We start from the raw sequence: 15618 nt of genomic DNA, 5'->3' as shown, positions 1-15618 counted from the left end.
AGCTTTCACTGGTTAATACATTTTTTGAACAAGCACAAATGGTCCTCTCCTCGGCAGGACCCGACGCGCCACCGGGCACCGCCACACCCCGCCCGCCTCTCGCCCAGGGCGGGACAAGGGGCTCCGGGCGCGCCCTGCCCGCGCAGCCCCGGCAAGCCGGCCCGGCGCCTCGGCCCCTCGCCCAGCCCCGGCCCTGAAACACCCTGTCCCGGGCCGTCCCGGTGGGAGCCCAGCCCTGCTGCAGCGCTGACCGCCGGCGCCTCACCCGCCGGGCCGGCCCGGGCTCTCCGCGCCGCCCGCACCGCCCGCACCGCGCGGGGCGCCGGGAGCGGCCGCGGGGCCTTGTGGGGCCGCGCGCGGCGTCGCCATGGCCACGGCTGGGCCGGCCGCCGGGGCCCGGGCTGCGCTCCGCCTGCTGCCGCCGAAAGCCTGCGGGCGGTTTGTCTGAAAAAGGCAGAGCGTAAATCCCCTACCGGCTCGGGGGGTGTTAGGATGCAGGCGGCGCCCGCTGGAGACCCGGGCAGCGGCCTCGGAGGGGAGGTCCCGGCGCCTGAGGCGTCAGAGGCGCCCTTGGGCGACCCCCGGAGCGGAGGTGGCCGCACGGAGCCTGAGGGCAGCGCTGGGAGCACAGGTGAGCCCCTCCGGCTCACGGCAGCGCACAAAGCCTGCACATCACGGCTGGTTATACTCCATTGGATGCAAGTACGAGTGTGTGCTTTCTGCCAGCAAAGTCACTGCAAATCCTGACATAACTGAGGCATACTCAGTTGTGGTGTTGTTGGATTTTTTCCGACATTACTTTCCTGTTGCCGGAGAAGTATTTCTTCCAGTGTTGCGATCACACAGCTAGCCTGACCTCTAAATCACAGAGTCACACGATGGGTCAGGTTTGAAGGGACCACAGCGGGTCATTGGTCCGACCTCCCTGCTCGAGCAGGGTTGTCCCAGGGCACAGGATTGTGTCCAGATGCTTCTGGAATATCTCCAGTCAGAGACACTCCACACTCTCTCTGGGCAAAGACTTCCAGTGCATGGTCACCTGCGCAGTAAAGAAGTTCTTATGTTCAGGTTCTGTGCATCAGTTTCAGCCCATTGCCTCTTGAGTTGCTAAATATGTCTGATAATCACGTTTTAATTACAGTCGTATTTACGTAAGCTGGTGTAGCCCTGGTTCATGCCTGAGATGTTTGGTTTTCTGAAATTCCTTTCCCAGGGAATTTTCTGTAAACAATAGACATGTTTTTGTAATGGCAAAATGGTTCACATATCTTTCCCTAGGGGGGATTTCTTCTTGATGTCCCTCTGGTCTGACCAATGTGATTGAAGAGGTTTGTCTTCTTGTCACCAATCGAATTGGTCTGTGTAGAATAGTGTAAAAGGGGAGACGCCTCTCGAGAATGAAGGAATCACTTTTTCAGCCTTCTGAAGTTGGAGTCTTTGTGTCGTTGTGGTGTACTACAGCGTCAACCTGGTACAATCTGTCTGCACTTTCTCTTTAAATGGATGAACTACAAGTGCAAGTAGAAGGTTCGGGGCAAGTATCTGAAGAGACAAATACTGAAATTGCAATTAATTAAAGGCAGTGTAAAGACACCTTCCAAGGAGTGCAAAAGGGTAAATTTGTAGAAGAATGTCATGGGTAACATGACTGACACAAACTAACAGTGCTTGGGATGACTCTGATACACCATTGCTGTAGTGTCTTTACAGTACACTCAGATTAGTGTTAATTCAATGTAATAGATATTAAATGTTTAACACCATAAGAACATTGGTGTCAGTATTTTAGTGGCACCGTACATTATAAGAATATTAAGAATAATGGGTACTATCTGATTTCCAGATCTTAAAAAAAAAAAATAAATTAAAAAAGGCAGATTTCAACAATTAATTACTACTATTTATATTATGATGCTGTGTAAAAAAAGTTAAGTTTCATTAAAAATGTCAGCAGAAATCCTGGTTAAAATACTCTCTTCTTGAAATTCGTATTCAAGTGCTCTTCAATATTTCTCTAAAGTAATTGTCAACATGACACATTTTCCCCACCCTTGCTGTTAAATTGCAACTAATTTTCTTATTTATAAAGCTGTTAAAACTCAAGAGAAAGAAGTCACTTGTATGTCCAGAGCAGATCAACAGAATGAACAAAAATCAGGTATTGATGAGAAGTCTGGAACCAGCTCATCCAGTCAAAAGAGAGAAGGAAAGAGGGGCTCTGTAAGGTAATACATTGTCTGTGGATGTGTTGGCATCATCAGGAGTTTTGCTATTCTATGTGTTCATCTCAGTTCTGGAGAACAATTTTTAAGATGAACTTGACAATAATGGCTAAATCAGGTATTAGTGATATTTCCAGCCTCTGTACAGATGTTTGGGGTTTATGGCCACAGTAGCAAACTACATTCTGACCACATAATGAAATCATTTAATGGATCTGCAGAAAATTGTGCAAACTCCTGTGGAAGTTGAGCCAATAGATTTAACCATTTCTCTGCATCAGTTCCCACAAAGCATTCTGTTAATTCCTTGTGGCATTCCCAGCCAACCAACAGCTGTATATGAAAACTTTCTTGAGTGCTGTTTTGGAGTCAGCATTTCAATAAAATACTGGGTTTGATTTTTCTAGTCTGATTATTGATTATTGAATATTGATTTTTCTAGTCTGAGAAAAATGTTGCATTTTGGCTCTGCCACGAAAGGTCCTGTACCAAAGCAACGAGGAATGGGGGGAAGAATTGGAGAAGAGGCTTACATTGGAACCAGAAGCTAACATAAAATCATGCCCTTTTCCAAGAAGATGGACTCTCTAATTCCCTGCCTGCTTTCCTATGAACTCTCTGGTTTTTAGCAGAAGGGCCCAGTAACTCACTTCAGAGGTAGAAATGAAAAGCCGCACTAAAAAACCCAGCACTCTTATTTTTGGATTATAATTTTGAAAGCTGTAGCTATTTCTCTTGAATGAAAGAATTGTTAATTGTGTTGCAATGGAGGCTGTAAGGAAACCAAAGATCTCAGAATGTGCACTGAAATACATTTTTTATTTTGCTTCTGTTTCCTGTACTATTTCAGAATGACAAAAAAGATTCTGCTAGACATCTGTAAACAGCAGAAATTATACTGGACCCCATACTTAAATGATACACTGTACTTGCATTATAAAGGTAAGATGTGACATGGCTGCCTAGCTTGATCATTCTAAGTAGCATTTTAGCAGCTCATGGCTCACTGAAGTAAGGTATCTAGTCGTTCTTCTAAATTAGAAACACGATTTTATGTAATACTGGACTTGGGAAGCAAAATGAGTCAATACGAAGGTAGAGAAGTAAACTGTACATCTACCTCACTTTGTGGAGCCATCCAAAGGATCAGTAGGAGCCAAGGGACATACTTTTGGTTTCTTTTACTGAAACAGGAGCCTCTGAGAAATGTCTCAAAATGCACTGGGTTGGGTTGCAGTCAGAGGAAAATATACATATTTTTCCTGAAATTGTTTGTATAAAGAGCTTTTTCCAGCTTGTGGAACTTTTTTACTGCCAAATAAAAATGGTCAAGAGGAAAATAAACAGTAAAGACTTGCTGCATATTTGCAAACACTACTGAAAGAAAAAATATCTTCAGAATGAACATTATTCATCCACTGGTGATTTCTGAGAAGATTTTTGCATGATGCAGTTACCTGGTTCAAATCAGCCTAAGAATTCTTCCAAATAAATAAGATATGCTACCTTCTACATTCAGCCTTGGTTTTGCTGTGTATTATTTAGCATCTAAAGGGCTGCTGAGATACAGACCAGAATAGGTACCAATTGGTTTTGCCCTTTATGGGCCAGAACCATGAACTCAGTGGAAATATTGCAGTTACTTCAGTACCAGTGTTCTCTCAGGCTGTTTCAGCTGCTCTGGTTTAATGGAATTTCCTCATCCAAAGAGCCATTTTTAGCCAATGCCATTTCATTTTGAAACATGTTTTTTTCTCTGCAGGATTTGACCGACTGGAGAATCTTGAGGAATATACTGGACTGAAGTGTTTGTGGCTGCAATGCAATGGCTTAAGAAAAATTGAGAATTTGGAGGCTCAGACAGAGTTGCGTTCCCTCTACTTGCAACTCAATTTAATTGAGAAAATCGAAAACCTTGAACCCTTACAAAAGCTGGATTCCCTCAATATCAGCAACAACTACATCAGGACCATTGAGAATCTCTGTAAGAACTGTTGGTGCAACAGGTTTTAGCCTCTAGCAAGCCCCTATTTCCTAAGTTCTGACTAAGCTTTTGTTAGTGGCACTAGTTTCAAGGATTTTTAAAATTTGTGTTAGAATTTTGCACAATATCCATACCAAAGCCCACAGGGTTTCTGTGGAGAAATAAAACCTATGTTGAGAAACAGAAAATATGTAGAAACTACTTTCATGTGGATACCTAGGATAATTATGTAGTTTTTCCTCACTTCTTAATACTATCTCAGTACTTATCTGTGTTGCAGACAGGGTGACAATCCAGCTTTCACCATTTACTTTACAGTTAAGATGTGCTTTGGCAGTTGCAGACACAATTACCAAATCTTTTATATCTGCTAAAAGATTGATCCTGTCTTCAGCAGAAAATAAAAAACTGTTTCTGTACATTACTACTTGCATACATTAGAGAATTTTGAAACACAAGCTCTTGCTTTTGTGTAACAGATTAGTTTGAAATGTGAATTTAAAACAACCACCGTCCTAAAGCTAAGCACCTGTTTTTCCCTGGGGTGAAGAAAGCAGCTTTGGAGGCCTGGCCAAAAAGTATATATAGCAGAATAACAAATTTAGAAAAATCCCCAAATATAAACTATTAATTTGACAGTGGAGTTTTTTACTTGCTAAAAAAACCTTCTGTGAAGCCACAACTCTTACTTTTCCTTTCATTGTTCTGTTCTTGTCTGGCAGCTTGTCTGAAAGTCCTGCAGACTCTGCAGATTTCTCACAATAAGTTACAAACAGTGGAAGACATCCAGCACTTGCAGGAATGCCCAAGTATCTGTGTTCTTGATCTTTCCCACAACAATCTAAATGATCCAAGTATTGTAGCTATTCTGGAGACCATGCCCAATCTGGTAAGCCAAAAATAGCTGAGGGTTTGTGTTGGGTGTGGGTGAACCCCATCAGGTGGCTTTGTTGGGTAGTTCAGTGAACAGTAAGTATCAGTCTAAAACATTATTAAACAAGATTTTGTTTCTGGTACATCACCTCTAACACCTTGGATGCTTTATTCATTTCTTGCTTTTGAAATGACAGGGGAAATGCATATCCAGGCTGGGGCTTTTGCTGCTCAAGCTTAAAAATTGTTTCCCTTGTTTTTCTAGCATGTGCTGAATCTGATGGGAAACGAGGTGATAAAGAAAATTGCTAATTATAGAAAAACACTCACTGTTCGACTAAAGCAGCTGACATATCTGGATGACAGACCAGTTTTCCCAAAGGACAGGTAAGAAACAGCCATCTTCTTCACACAGCAGGAAGAATCAAGTGCTAACAATCACTCATCCATTTTTTGTCAATACTGCCCTGGAAGGAAGATTGACCAGTATAATTATTGAAGGTGGATGACTTTGAGGAGAAGAGTATTGTACTACAGAGATCTACATCTAACATACTTAGAAAAAAAGCAATGGATTTCTTCAAAAAATAGTTCTTGAACAGAATTGTCTCACGCCAGGTCTGTAGACCAGATGCAAATCCTGATTTCAACAGAAACTGGGTGGGTGTCTGGAACAGCTGAGCCAAGATCAGACCAATCTCTGGTGGTGTAATCACCAATCAGCATTTGGATATCTCTGTTTCTTTTGTGAGATAAATGTACATCTCTGTTGCATAAGGCATTATCACTGCTGTCTGCTTTTTTCTCTTGCAGCTATTTTGTGCTGTTGTAAGCTATTTTAAATTTCTCTCTCATTGCAAAGGTGGGCTTTTGTAGCTGTGTTACGGTGAGCTTTTGTGTTTTCATTAGAGCCTGTGCAGAAGCCTGGGCTGTTGGAGGGCTTGAAGCTGAGAAAGCAGAAAGGGAAAAATGGGAAACCAGAGAGAGAAAAAAAATCCAAGATAGTATTGATGCATTAGCAACAATTAGGCAAAGAGCAAAGGAACAGAGGAGACAAAAGTGCACGGAAGGAGTTGCAACAGATACCCAAGAAGGTTTGTGCTTACTGTTTTGGAAGATGTCTGTGACCACTTCAATTTCAATGTGTAGAGGAGTCTTTATCTGATACATCTTTGGATTGACTAACTAGTAAAAGTTTTTCTTCAAGCAAGAGGATTGCACAAAGGAGAGGGTAACCAGCACTTGTTGCTGATTCATCAAAATCCTCAAGGATGTATTTAAAGATGTAGTCATCACTTTTGAGCCTTTTCTAAGTATTAGAAATGCCAGACATTTATTATTTAAGCATTTTCTGATTTTTTTCCCTGGGGAACTTCTGCTTGCTGGGGAGTTGAAATGGGAAAACAGCATTGCTGCAGTCTTGGGAGGACTATTCATCCATGAATAGCTGCTCAAAGTAGGAGCTTCTGATGCATATTCTAAGCCATTGTAATAGTGTTTGGGTATTTAAAATGAACAGTGGTAGATTAGCTCAGCAATTCTAATGAAATTATTTCCTCTGCAGGAGCACCTGCAAATTCAAAAGATGGTGATGGAAATTCTAATGCATCAGAAACTTCAAATAGATCAGAAGAAGCAGCTCAAGAAAAGACTGAGAAATTAAAAAATGAGGGTTTTGATGTTTGTGATGAAGTGATAACACTTGTACCAAATATAGGAGACAACAGAGATTTCACATCTGGAAATACACCTGATAAAGTTCAAGAGGATGCACAGGAACCAGACGCTTTCAAATGTGCAAATTTCAACAAGGAGATGGATGGTAACATACACAGCCAAGAGCCAAACCAAACTGAACATGCAGAGATGATGAGCCAACCTCTTAGTGGAGCACTGCCTCTGCTGTGGCTCAAGCCAACTAATTCATACATAAAAACATTCCATTAGATTTCCACAGTGCCTAGGTGAAATCAAGGAATACTGGGTAAAATATTCTTTAAAGACAATGAATAGTAAATTTCTTAAGGCTTAACCAGCAACTTCTGCAACTTAAAGATGGAAGTTCACTTCTCAAACATGCCAGGTTTAGTGAAGGGCCAGGAGAGTTTATGGACTTCCCTCACTCCCACAGAAACTGGGCAGTCTGTCTGCCAACAGAAGCTGGTCATCACTCCAGAGATGGTTTTGTACCTTTGTGTGTCTCACACATGAAGAAATGCTTTTATTGATTTGGGGAACACGTTATTGCAAAATGCAAATATTAATTTATACGACACAAAGAGAGACCCAGAATATAATAGAAAAACAAAGTGTTGGATTGAGCTGTAATTCTGCAGTGGTAGTCAGTCCCCAGCCGTCTAGTTCTGCAGGGCTTGCTGTTGCAATGTTGACATTTTTTTATTCAGTTAGTTCTCTGCAACTGACTATTGATTATTCTGTAGATCTACCTGGACAGGAGGCAGCTACTGACAAGGCCTTGCTTCCTGAGAGGGAGGAATATGCTGAAATTGAACAGTTCAAACTGGAGACACTGGAGACACTTTCTCTTGATGTATGTATTGGATTCAGACTTTGAGAAGTTCACATGGGTATGGTCTTCTCCAAGTTAATTCTTGTAACATTCTGGCTAATAAAACTAAATGGACAGGTTAAGAAAGGTCTACTGTTAGGAAAAATTAAAAGAAAGAAAGAAAGAAAAAAAACCCAAAAAGTAAAGTTGCAGGAGTATTCTCTTCAGTAGAGCATTTATGAAGAATACTTCCAAAGTTTATTTTGTCATTAATTTTTTTCTCCTATAAATCCTTTTGTCCTGTAAATCACCTGAAGTTCACCTGCTATCTCTGTGATTTCTCTGGAGAAGCTAATGAGGGCTCTCATATAAAAACAGAAATTACAATGTAAAGAATCCAGTAGACACATTTGTTCTCTTAATCAAAACTCAAATGAAGTATGCAGTTGAAAATGTCAGCTGTTGCAGAAAAACCATAGGGAAGAAATAGCACCCTCATAGTTGTAAATGTTACCCAGCAGTATTAGATACTATAAATTAATTCTCAAAATAGATCTTTGATGTCTGTTTCCAAGAAGAACAGAATGTACATTATTCAGATATATAATAAGTGATTGACATTTGTAGTCTGGTCTTCTATTATCTAAAATGTCTATCTGATGAAACATTTAAACATGGTTATCACATTTAACCATGAGGAGGACATAGATACCACTGAAAAATACAACTTCACTTCAAAGGAGAATTGTTCAATATGTCCTAATTGGAACACTGTTGAAAAACTGACAGTGTCAGACTATGATATAATCAGCAGTAAAAACTTCTGAGCTGATGATTTCCCAGACCACTTAATACATACACTCTGTGATACCCTATACTGCCATTGTTAACTACTGGCAGAAAAGCCTCATACTTTGCCATGCTCTTAATTTCCTAGGCAAAAATTCCACGTTGTTATTGAAGGGCTCAGCCACTGCTTTGGTAAAGGGTTTGCTGCTGCCTCCTGTTTAGCTGTTTTTAATCACAGCTTTAAAAATGGTAGTGGAGAGAATGGGCAGCAATTAAAGTATGCACAATATTGTTCTTAAAAGTAGGTCTTGAAGTGTCTGAAGGAAAGGTTTTAAATATGTAGTGACACTGCAGATACCCACAATGTGAAGATCTCCTTGATTCAGTGTTTGTTTTCCCCTGGATGCTCTATGGCACCACAGGAAGATCCTGTGCACAAACTTCAAGGCAGTATAAAAGTAACTCTTAAGCACACATTGTGGGGTTTTAGAGATGTAAAAAGCGGGACTACTTTAGTTCTCCAGAAGGAAAACCAAACCCAAATCACACACTAATGCACATTTCAGTGTTCTATGCTACTTATTCTCTAAGAAAAGCCTCTCCCAACAGCCTCCAGCACTTACCCTATTGCAGATATTCCAAAGAATCTTAGTGCTGACATAGCAGGGAATGGCTGGAAAGATGTTGATGGTGAGAGGCTCTGGAGCAGCACCGTTGTCTTTATTCACATCCTGAGTCTCGAGATGCTCTCAGGAGGAATATAAAGGAGGAGAGTGGAGGAGGATTTGCAATGGGTGGTTGTGACATCCCCGTGTCAAGCAGAAACAAGCTCCTATTGCTGCACATGCCTTGGCAGTGTGGGAGCCACATTCCCATGTACCTAAAGTGGGTTAATTAGTAGTTGATCTGCAAATGCACCCTGATGACTGAAACAACACTAGCAACTATTTCATCTCCCTATTGATATCAAACTCCACAGTAGCCTTAGATCTTAATTTGTACATTTTTAATGCAATTTTTATAAAACTCTGTGACTTCAGGACATGCTGCACTAGCTGCAACCATATCAGGAAGGAAAAATTTTCTTTCTTGATTTTAATTTTGTAATAATCTTCACCACACAAGACAATACAGATGTTCCTGATGCTACCATGCCAAGCAGTCTGCTATGAAGTCCTTAACTGCTAAAAATATCTAAAAACTAAAGGAGATGTTTATCCCAGTATTGACCTACAGTAAAAAAAAAAAAAAAAAAAAAGTCAAAAAAGTTATAGTTACTACCTGCAATTTTGCATTCCCACCTTCTATATTTCCTTTTATGTCAGCAAATGATAGTTGTATGAGATAATATTTTCTGGTAGAAAGCTGAAATGACCAGACCTGTCTGAGGAAAAATAGTTCTCAGCAAGTTTGCTGTTCTGTGTCTTAATTATGAGGCATTCACAGTAAAACAGTGGTTTATTAGGTGTGTTGAGGTTAACAGAGCTTAGCTGACAGGCAGTTTCAGGAAGACTGCAGGTCTGGATTTGGCACTTACACATACAGATGGGCTGCAGTTGGGATTAAGTCTATTGAATAGACAGGAAACAGCTCAGAGAATAAACCATGTTTGCTTTTAAAATCCTGGTAGTGCCTTACTCTTTATCCTGTTTTCCTTCATAATCACACAGCACAGTAGAAAACAGCATTTGGTTGGACATCAGGGCTATTGCTTTGCCATTTGCTTTTTCTGGAGACAGATGAATTTTCCCTTTCCCACACGTGCTTAAAAGCAAACTGTGCCCATGAGAGGATGGCCGTGGGGTCCTGCTGGCTGTGGCCTTGCTCCCTGATGAGCACTGCTTTGAAGAAGTTGTCCAATGAGCCAAGAGATGTCATTTTTCATGGGTCACAGTAGCTCTTCCCACTAATTATTGATCTGTGATTGTTTTCAGGAACTGCCTGATTTAGAAGATGTAGTTATAAGTGAGTTTCCCCCAGAAGAAGAAATCTTTGTTCAAAAGGTAACATTTTCATTAATTCCAGTAAAGAAACCTCCCCAAACACATTTTACAAACGCTTTGTAAAATGAGGATTTTGGAACTTTTGGAAAGTTGTGAAATTCTGGTTTGGGAGATGCAATCACTTATGCATTTAGAAACTAAAATGGATGGTTTCAGCAGTTCATATCAACATGTAAATCTTCCTTTGTTTAAATCTGAATTTTTAATATTCTCATGTAGAAAAAATAGAATAAAAATTTATAATCAATAATGCAACAGTTACCTAAGTTTGATTTCATAATAAGGTTTAATTTTATACTGAAGATTAGTCTTAAAATACACTGTACCAGTATTAATATGGTGCAAATTGCCTGCTGCTGAATAAAATCTGACTTTTCAACTGAAATCACAGAGAAGTTGAAACTCCTCCTCTCTAATGCAGACCAGTCCTTGTCTCCATCATAGAGTTCTGCTTTGCTCAAACTAATCTTTTAGGCACAAGCCTATAAGAATAAATAGAAGAGGAAAAAAAAAAGACATCAAAGTTTAAAAGCAGTTTTGATTTTCATGCTGATCATAGAATCATACTGGCCTTGCTGGAGACAGAGGCTGGTACAGTACATGCTCTTACAAGTCTTTCCAAGATAATGCCAACTGTTCCTACAGTCAGCATAAGGCATGGCATTGACTTGCCCTTTTGATCACAGACTCATTACAGGGTTGCAAAATGTCTTATCCAGCAAAGCTTCCAATTCAAAGAAGGCAAGGAAAGAGGATTAGGAAAGGAGGATGTGTTAGCAGCTGCCCTGCTCCAAAGGCTGCTCAGTTCTCAGCTGGAGGCAGATGAAGATGTTGGTCAGGTTCCTCTGTTTGGAATAAAATATTAGAACCCAGCCCACACACACACGCTGCTCTTTTTATGAACTGTTAATTAGTTTATGGTCAGTTCATTGGAGATGCCTGAGAAATTGCTAACCTAAGATTCATTCACAAAGCAGCGAAACTATGGGTAAAGCATATATTCCATATAATTTATGAGAGCAGCACATTAAAGCTGGTAACTGTTACATGGATCCAAGATATATTTACCCATCCTTTAGCTTTTATATCTAAGAATAATTTTTCAATTACATTTCTACCTTTACAGCAGGACTATCACCCAAAGATTGAAATAATTTCTGAAGTGACAAATGACAGCAGTTCTGCTTTAGAGGAAAACAATAAAAGCATGGTTGAGAATTCAGTAGAAGAAGTTCCAACAGGAATTTTTTCAAATGTATGTCAGAACCATAAAGAGCATGAAAAGGACCACTTAAGACCCCTTCTCAAAAGCTTCTTTACAGAGCCTGATAATTCAGAAAGATACCTGGAGATCAAAGATAAGGAGGTAGCCCCTTTGAAACCCTTGATACAAGAGGTAATCACTGAGCCCAAGGATCATCTGCTGTTGTCACCAGTCTGTCATCAACCAGATGACCCAAGCTCATGGGATGAGGATGGTAAGATTACAGTGACATTATTAATCACAGAGAAAACAGGGCTGGCACAGACACACTAAGGATCTGTTCAGCTCCTGTTGAAGGTTGTTAGTCACAATCACTTCTTCCTTTTATTTATGTGGGAATCCTAATAAATTAGGAATGAAAATATTTTCATTTTCTACAGAGGATTTCTTATGAGTTTCATTTAAATGGTTTTAAAAATTTGGGCTCTATATTTCTTTTTTCAGTATTAAAGACCACGAGTGAGTTTCATTTGCCCTTTGCCTTTGTGCTTCTATCAGGGAATTGCAGTGATGGAGAGGCACAGGGCCTGGCTGAGGGGGAAGGATGTCCTCATAAAGCACAAGGTGACAAGTATGGTGAGAGTGGATTGGATTAATCACTTCAAAGAAAACAGACCAAACCTGGAGCACAGTGTCTGACTGCATGGAAACATTCCCAGAACATGGAGGGCAGCAATGGGACCTTTGGTTAAAAGTGAGGTAACACTGTGATAGCAAAACTCACTGCCCTTGGCTCCAAGCTCCTCAGGGCAGCTGCCTGTGCACTGCTTTGAAAACTACTGTTTTGAGATTATTTGTGTTATTGCAATCCTGTGTTATTGCAATCCTGTGTTATTTGTGCCTTTGCACCCTTCTAGAAATGCCTTAGTTACATGTTTATATATCAGTTTCATTACAGATGTAGTTTCAAGCATAATTCAGTGTGTCTGTCCTTTGAGTAAATAAAAATTCTATTTGTAATCCCATATATTTTCACTTGGTGATTCATATTTTAGGTCCATACCAGTGTACATCATAGCAGATGGACTCCAATGGCAAATGGAGATTGCTTCTTGAAGGGATATTTTACTGATCTAATATTCCCTGACATGATGATGGTTTATGCCTAAAAAGATGCAGAAATAGCATCCATGCACAGAGAATCTGGTTTTACCTTTTAGGGCATCTGTAATGAAGCATACACTTGTATCTGCTGCTTTTATTGTTTTTCATTGAGATGTGTCTCCAGATCTGGATTTTGAGTATAACTAAGTTTAGGTGAATGTCTTTTTTCATATTTCTGTATACCTCTAATAATTTGTAATAAATTAACTGAACAGTTCTTGTAGTCTTGTAGGTGTGCAAATTTAAAGAAATAAAATATTATTTTGGGCTTGTTGAAAAGATGCATTTCCTATCACCTGGGCTTAGGTGCCATCTGGTGGCAAGAGAACCAGGCCTCACAGTAACACGAAATAATTGTGAAAGTCCTCAGAGAGGACAGTACAATTGCTTTAAGTTTCATCCATTTTCTACCTTGCATGAGTTAAAACATGCTGGCAAAAGCCTTGGCCTCCAGAACAGGGTGGGGGCAAGCCAAGGGCCTGTGGAGCACAGGGTTACCTGGAAGCACCAGCCCAGGAATCTGCCACCAACCTGTATGAGCTCCATACTAAAAGAGTAGCTGCTTCCTTTTTCTGACAGAAAGTTGGATAAGGACTATTTTGAGGACTTTGGGTTTTGCATTTTCCATGCTGTGTTTTGGTGCCTGTCCTGGTATCCACTTACTACACTAAAAACAATTAAGCAGAAAGGATCACATTATGTTTGCAAACAAAAGGTTTAAAAAATAATTTCAAGTGTGAAGTTTGAGCTCTGTTATCACTGAAAGTGAGAAAAATAGGACAAATAGGAAAAAAAAGCAAAAGCAGCAAATAGTTTCAAGAACTGTAGATTTTTTTACTGTGATTCTGATTTTACCAGCTATATCCACTCTGAGTTGCATTTTAGTTTGAAGAATTCAGCAGCTTTCCAAGCTGTGTTTACTTTGCCACATTTTTCATGGGAGGATTCTCCAGCCCTTGCGTGTTCACACAGTGACCACAACCCACCAGGGGCCTCACTAGGGAATCTCTGAACGCTTACAAGCAATTTTCCCTTGGCACTGAGGACTTGGGAAGGAGAAAAGGAGTAAGGGACACACGAAAGGAGTGAGAGAAATGCCAAAACAAGACTAAATGAGAAAAAGGAAACATGTTTAATTAGTGTCTTCTGTAAAACTTTACAAATGTACAGCATAGTGCAAAAACGCAGTCTCAGCACATCACCTTCAAGTAAAATTAACAATGTAAAAAGCCGAGGAACACAAGCTTCCTTCTTCACAGGAATGGCTCCCGAGTGCTCTTCCTGGAGGTTCCTCTCTCACCATCAAGCTCCAATCTCATGTTTATAGTAGAGCAAAAAGCCTAAAGAAAACCCCACGAACCCTCCTGAGAGGCTGCTCCCCACGAGCACAGGCTGGAGTTTGCCCTGCAGGACACAGCCTGAGCCGGAGTCAGGGCCCAGCTGCACCTGGCTGTGCCCACGGGCAACTCTCCCCAGGGGCTTCATTTCTCAACCCCAGCCAGACAATCCACTCAGACACAAGCGTATGCCCAGCCTCAAGCATGTGACAGGCTCCATAAAAATACAGGAAAACTACTCAGGAGCTTGAAGTTAAGCATGTGCTTGTTGCATCAATACATTCAGTGTTAACATGACAGCAGCCTAGAGTGTGGAAGTTCAGAGAAGGGTGTAAAACTTGAACATTCACTGTCAGTGTCAGGAGACACCAGGCAGTTTTCAATTACCTATGAGAAAAGAAGTAAACAGAGTGCAACTCAATGACTTTCCATTGCTGGAAAGGGCAAAATAGGGTGGAAATGGGCTGAGCTAGGTGCAATTTCTAAGCACAAATCTGTCAAAAAGAAATATCTTGTCCAGGATACACTCAAGCACATCATCTAAACACCAGGCCCATGGGGGCTGCTGGAATTTTCCCTTAGTCCTGAACACAAAATCAATGGCCAGGATTAATTCAGGAGCTCTCATAACCTCACTCCTGCACAGACCACACCACCAAGGCAGTGACAGAGCTCCCAGCACAGGAATCAGCTGGGAAAAAATGTGCTCAAAAGTGAATGTTTCTGAACTAACACGTTTGTTCACATAGTGATAAATGGATGGAGGAAAGGGCTGTGACAGGAAGGTCCATTTTAAAAATGCTCATCCTATTGAGGGAATTTTTGGCCTGCACTCATCTGACTGATGAGCTACACTTTGGGATGCTGCTGAGAAATACAGTTCATAACCAAGAATTGTCATGGCAATTGAAGGCAGGCAGAGCATTTCTTCAAATGATATTAGCACAGCTTAAACCTCCCTGTCTAAGCCCTTAGGAGGCCTGAGTTAATTGAATTTCCTGGGTCTGTCCTACTGCATTTGGGTAACCTTCCTGAGGAACAGCAACTCAGGTAGAAGATACTGAGATAAATAATACGTTCTCATTAGAACTACAGCATAAAAAACAAAGCTGTGCTTTGTTAAGAAACTCAGTTGTCAGAAACCACATGGATGGGGAAGGTTCGTTCAGCCTTTGAGGCTGGTCTCAGATGCACAAAGGACAGAAGAGAAGTTTGTGGGACATGGTGGACTAACCATTCTGCCTCTCTCTTACACTGAGCAGCTGAGAGTCCTTCTAAAAAGGGGATGCAATAAATTAAACTGTTTAATCAGATTTTATACATCAATAAACCAACAGACACATCTTCAGGTCAAAGCCAAGGAAAAAAAAAACATTGGACTGGACATGGAATACTTAGCCAGCACCAAAACCCAGAGTGTACTCCCTCAGCCCTCTCTGCACATGGAAACTTGTGTGTGCAGAAAAGTCTATCCCTTTTCTATTTTTTAAGTATGGAGTGCCCTGCCTTTATGTAAGAGAAAATGAATTTAGG

At 40.8% G+C, this 15618-nt stretch overlaps 1 protein-coding gene across 1 annotated transcript; it reads left to right on the top strand.

Moving 5' to 3' along the window:
• Positions 1-452: 452 nt before the first annotated feature.
• Positions 453-12419, top strand: DNAAF1 (dynein axonemal assembly factor 1). The gene is made up of 12 exons (XM_066327813.1): positions 453-631; positions 2090-2225; positions 3073-3164; positions 3985-4206; positions 4929-5095; positions 5345-5466; positions 5989-6173; positions 6644-6901; positions 7521-7630; positions 10312-10380; positions 11507-11858; positions 12143-12419. Exons 1-12 carry the CDS (start codon positions 493-495, stop codon positions 12238-12240), a joined length of 1950 nt encoding a protein of 649 aa, XP_066183910.1. The 5' UTR covers positions 453-492; the 3' UTR covers positions 12241-12419.
• The last annotated feature ends 3199 nt before the right edge of the window (positions 12420-15618 follow it).

The sequence above is a fragment of the Sylvia atricapilla genome, chromosome 12 (genome assembly GCF_009819655.1).
Source record: "Sylvia atricapilla isolate bSylAtr1 chromosome 12, bSylAtr1.pri, whole genome shotgun sequence".
NCBI lineage: Eukaryota > Metazoa > Chordata > Aves > Passeriformes > Sylviidae > Sylvia > Sylvia atricapilla.
This window is presented reverse-complemented; position numbering and strand designations above follow the sequence as displayed.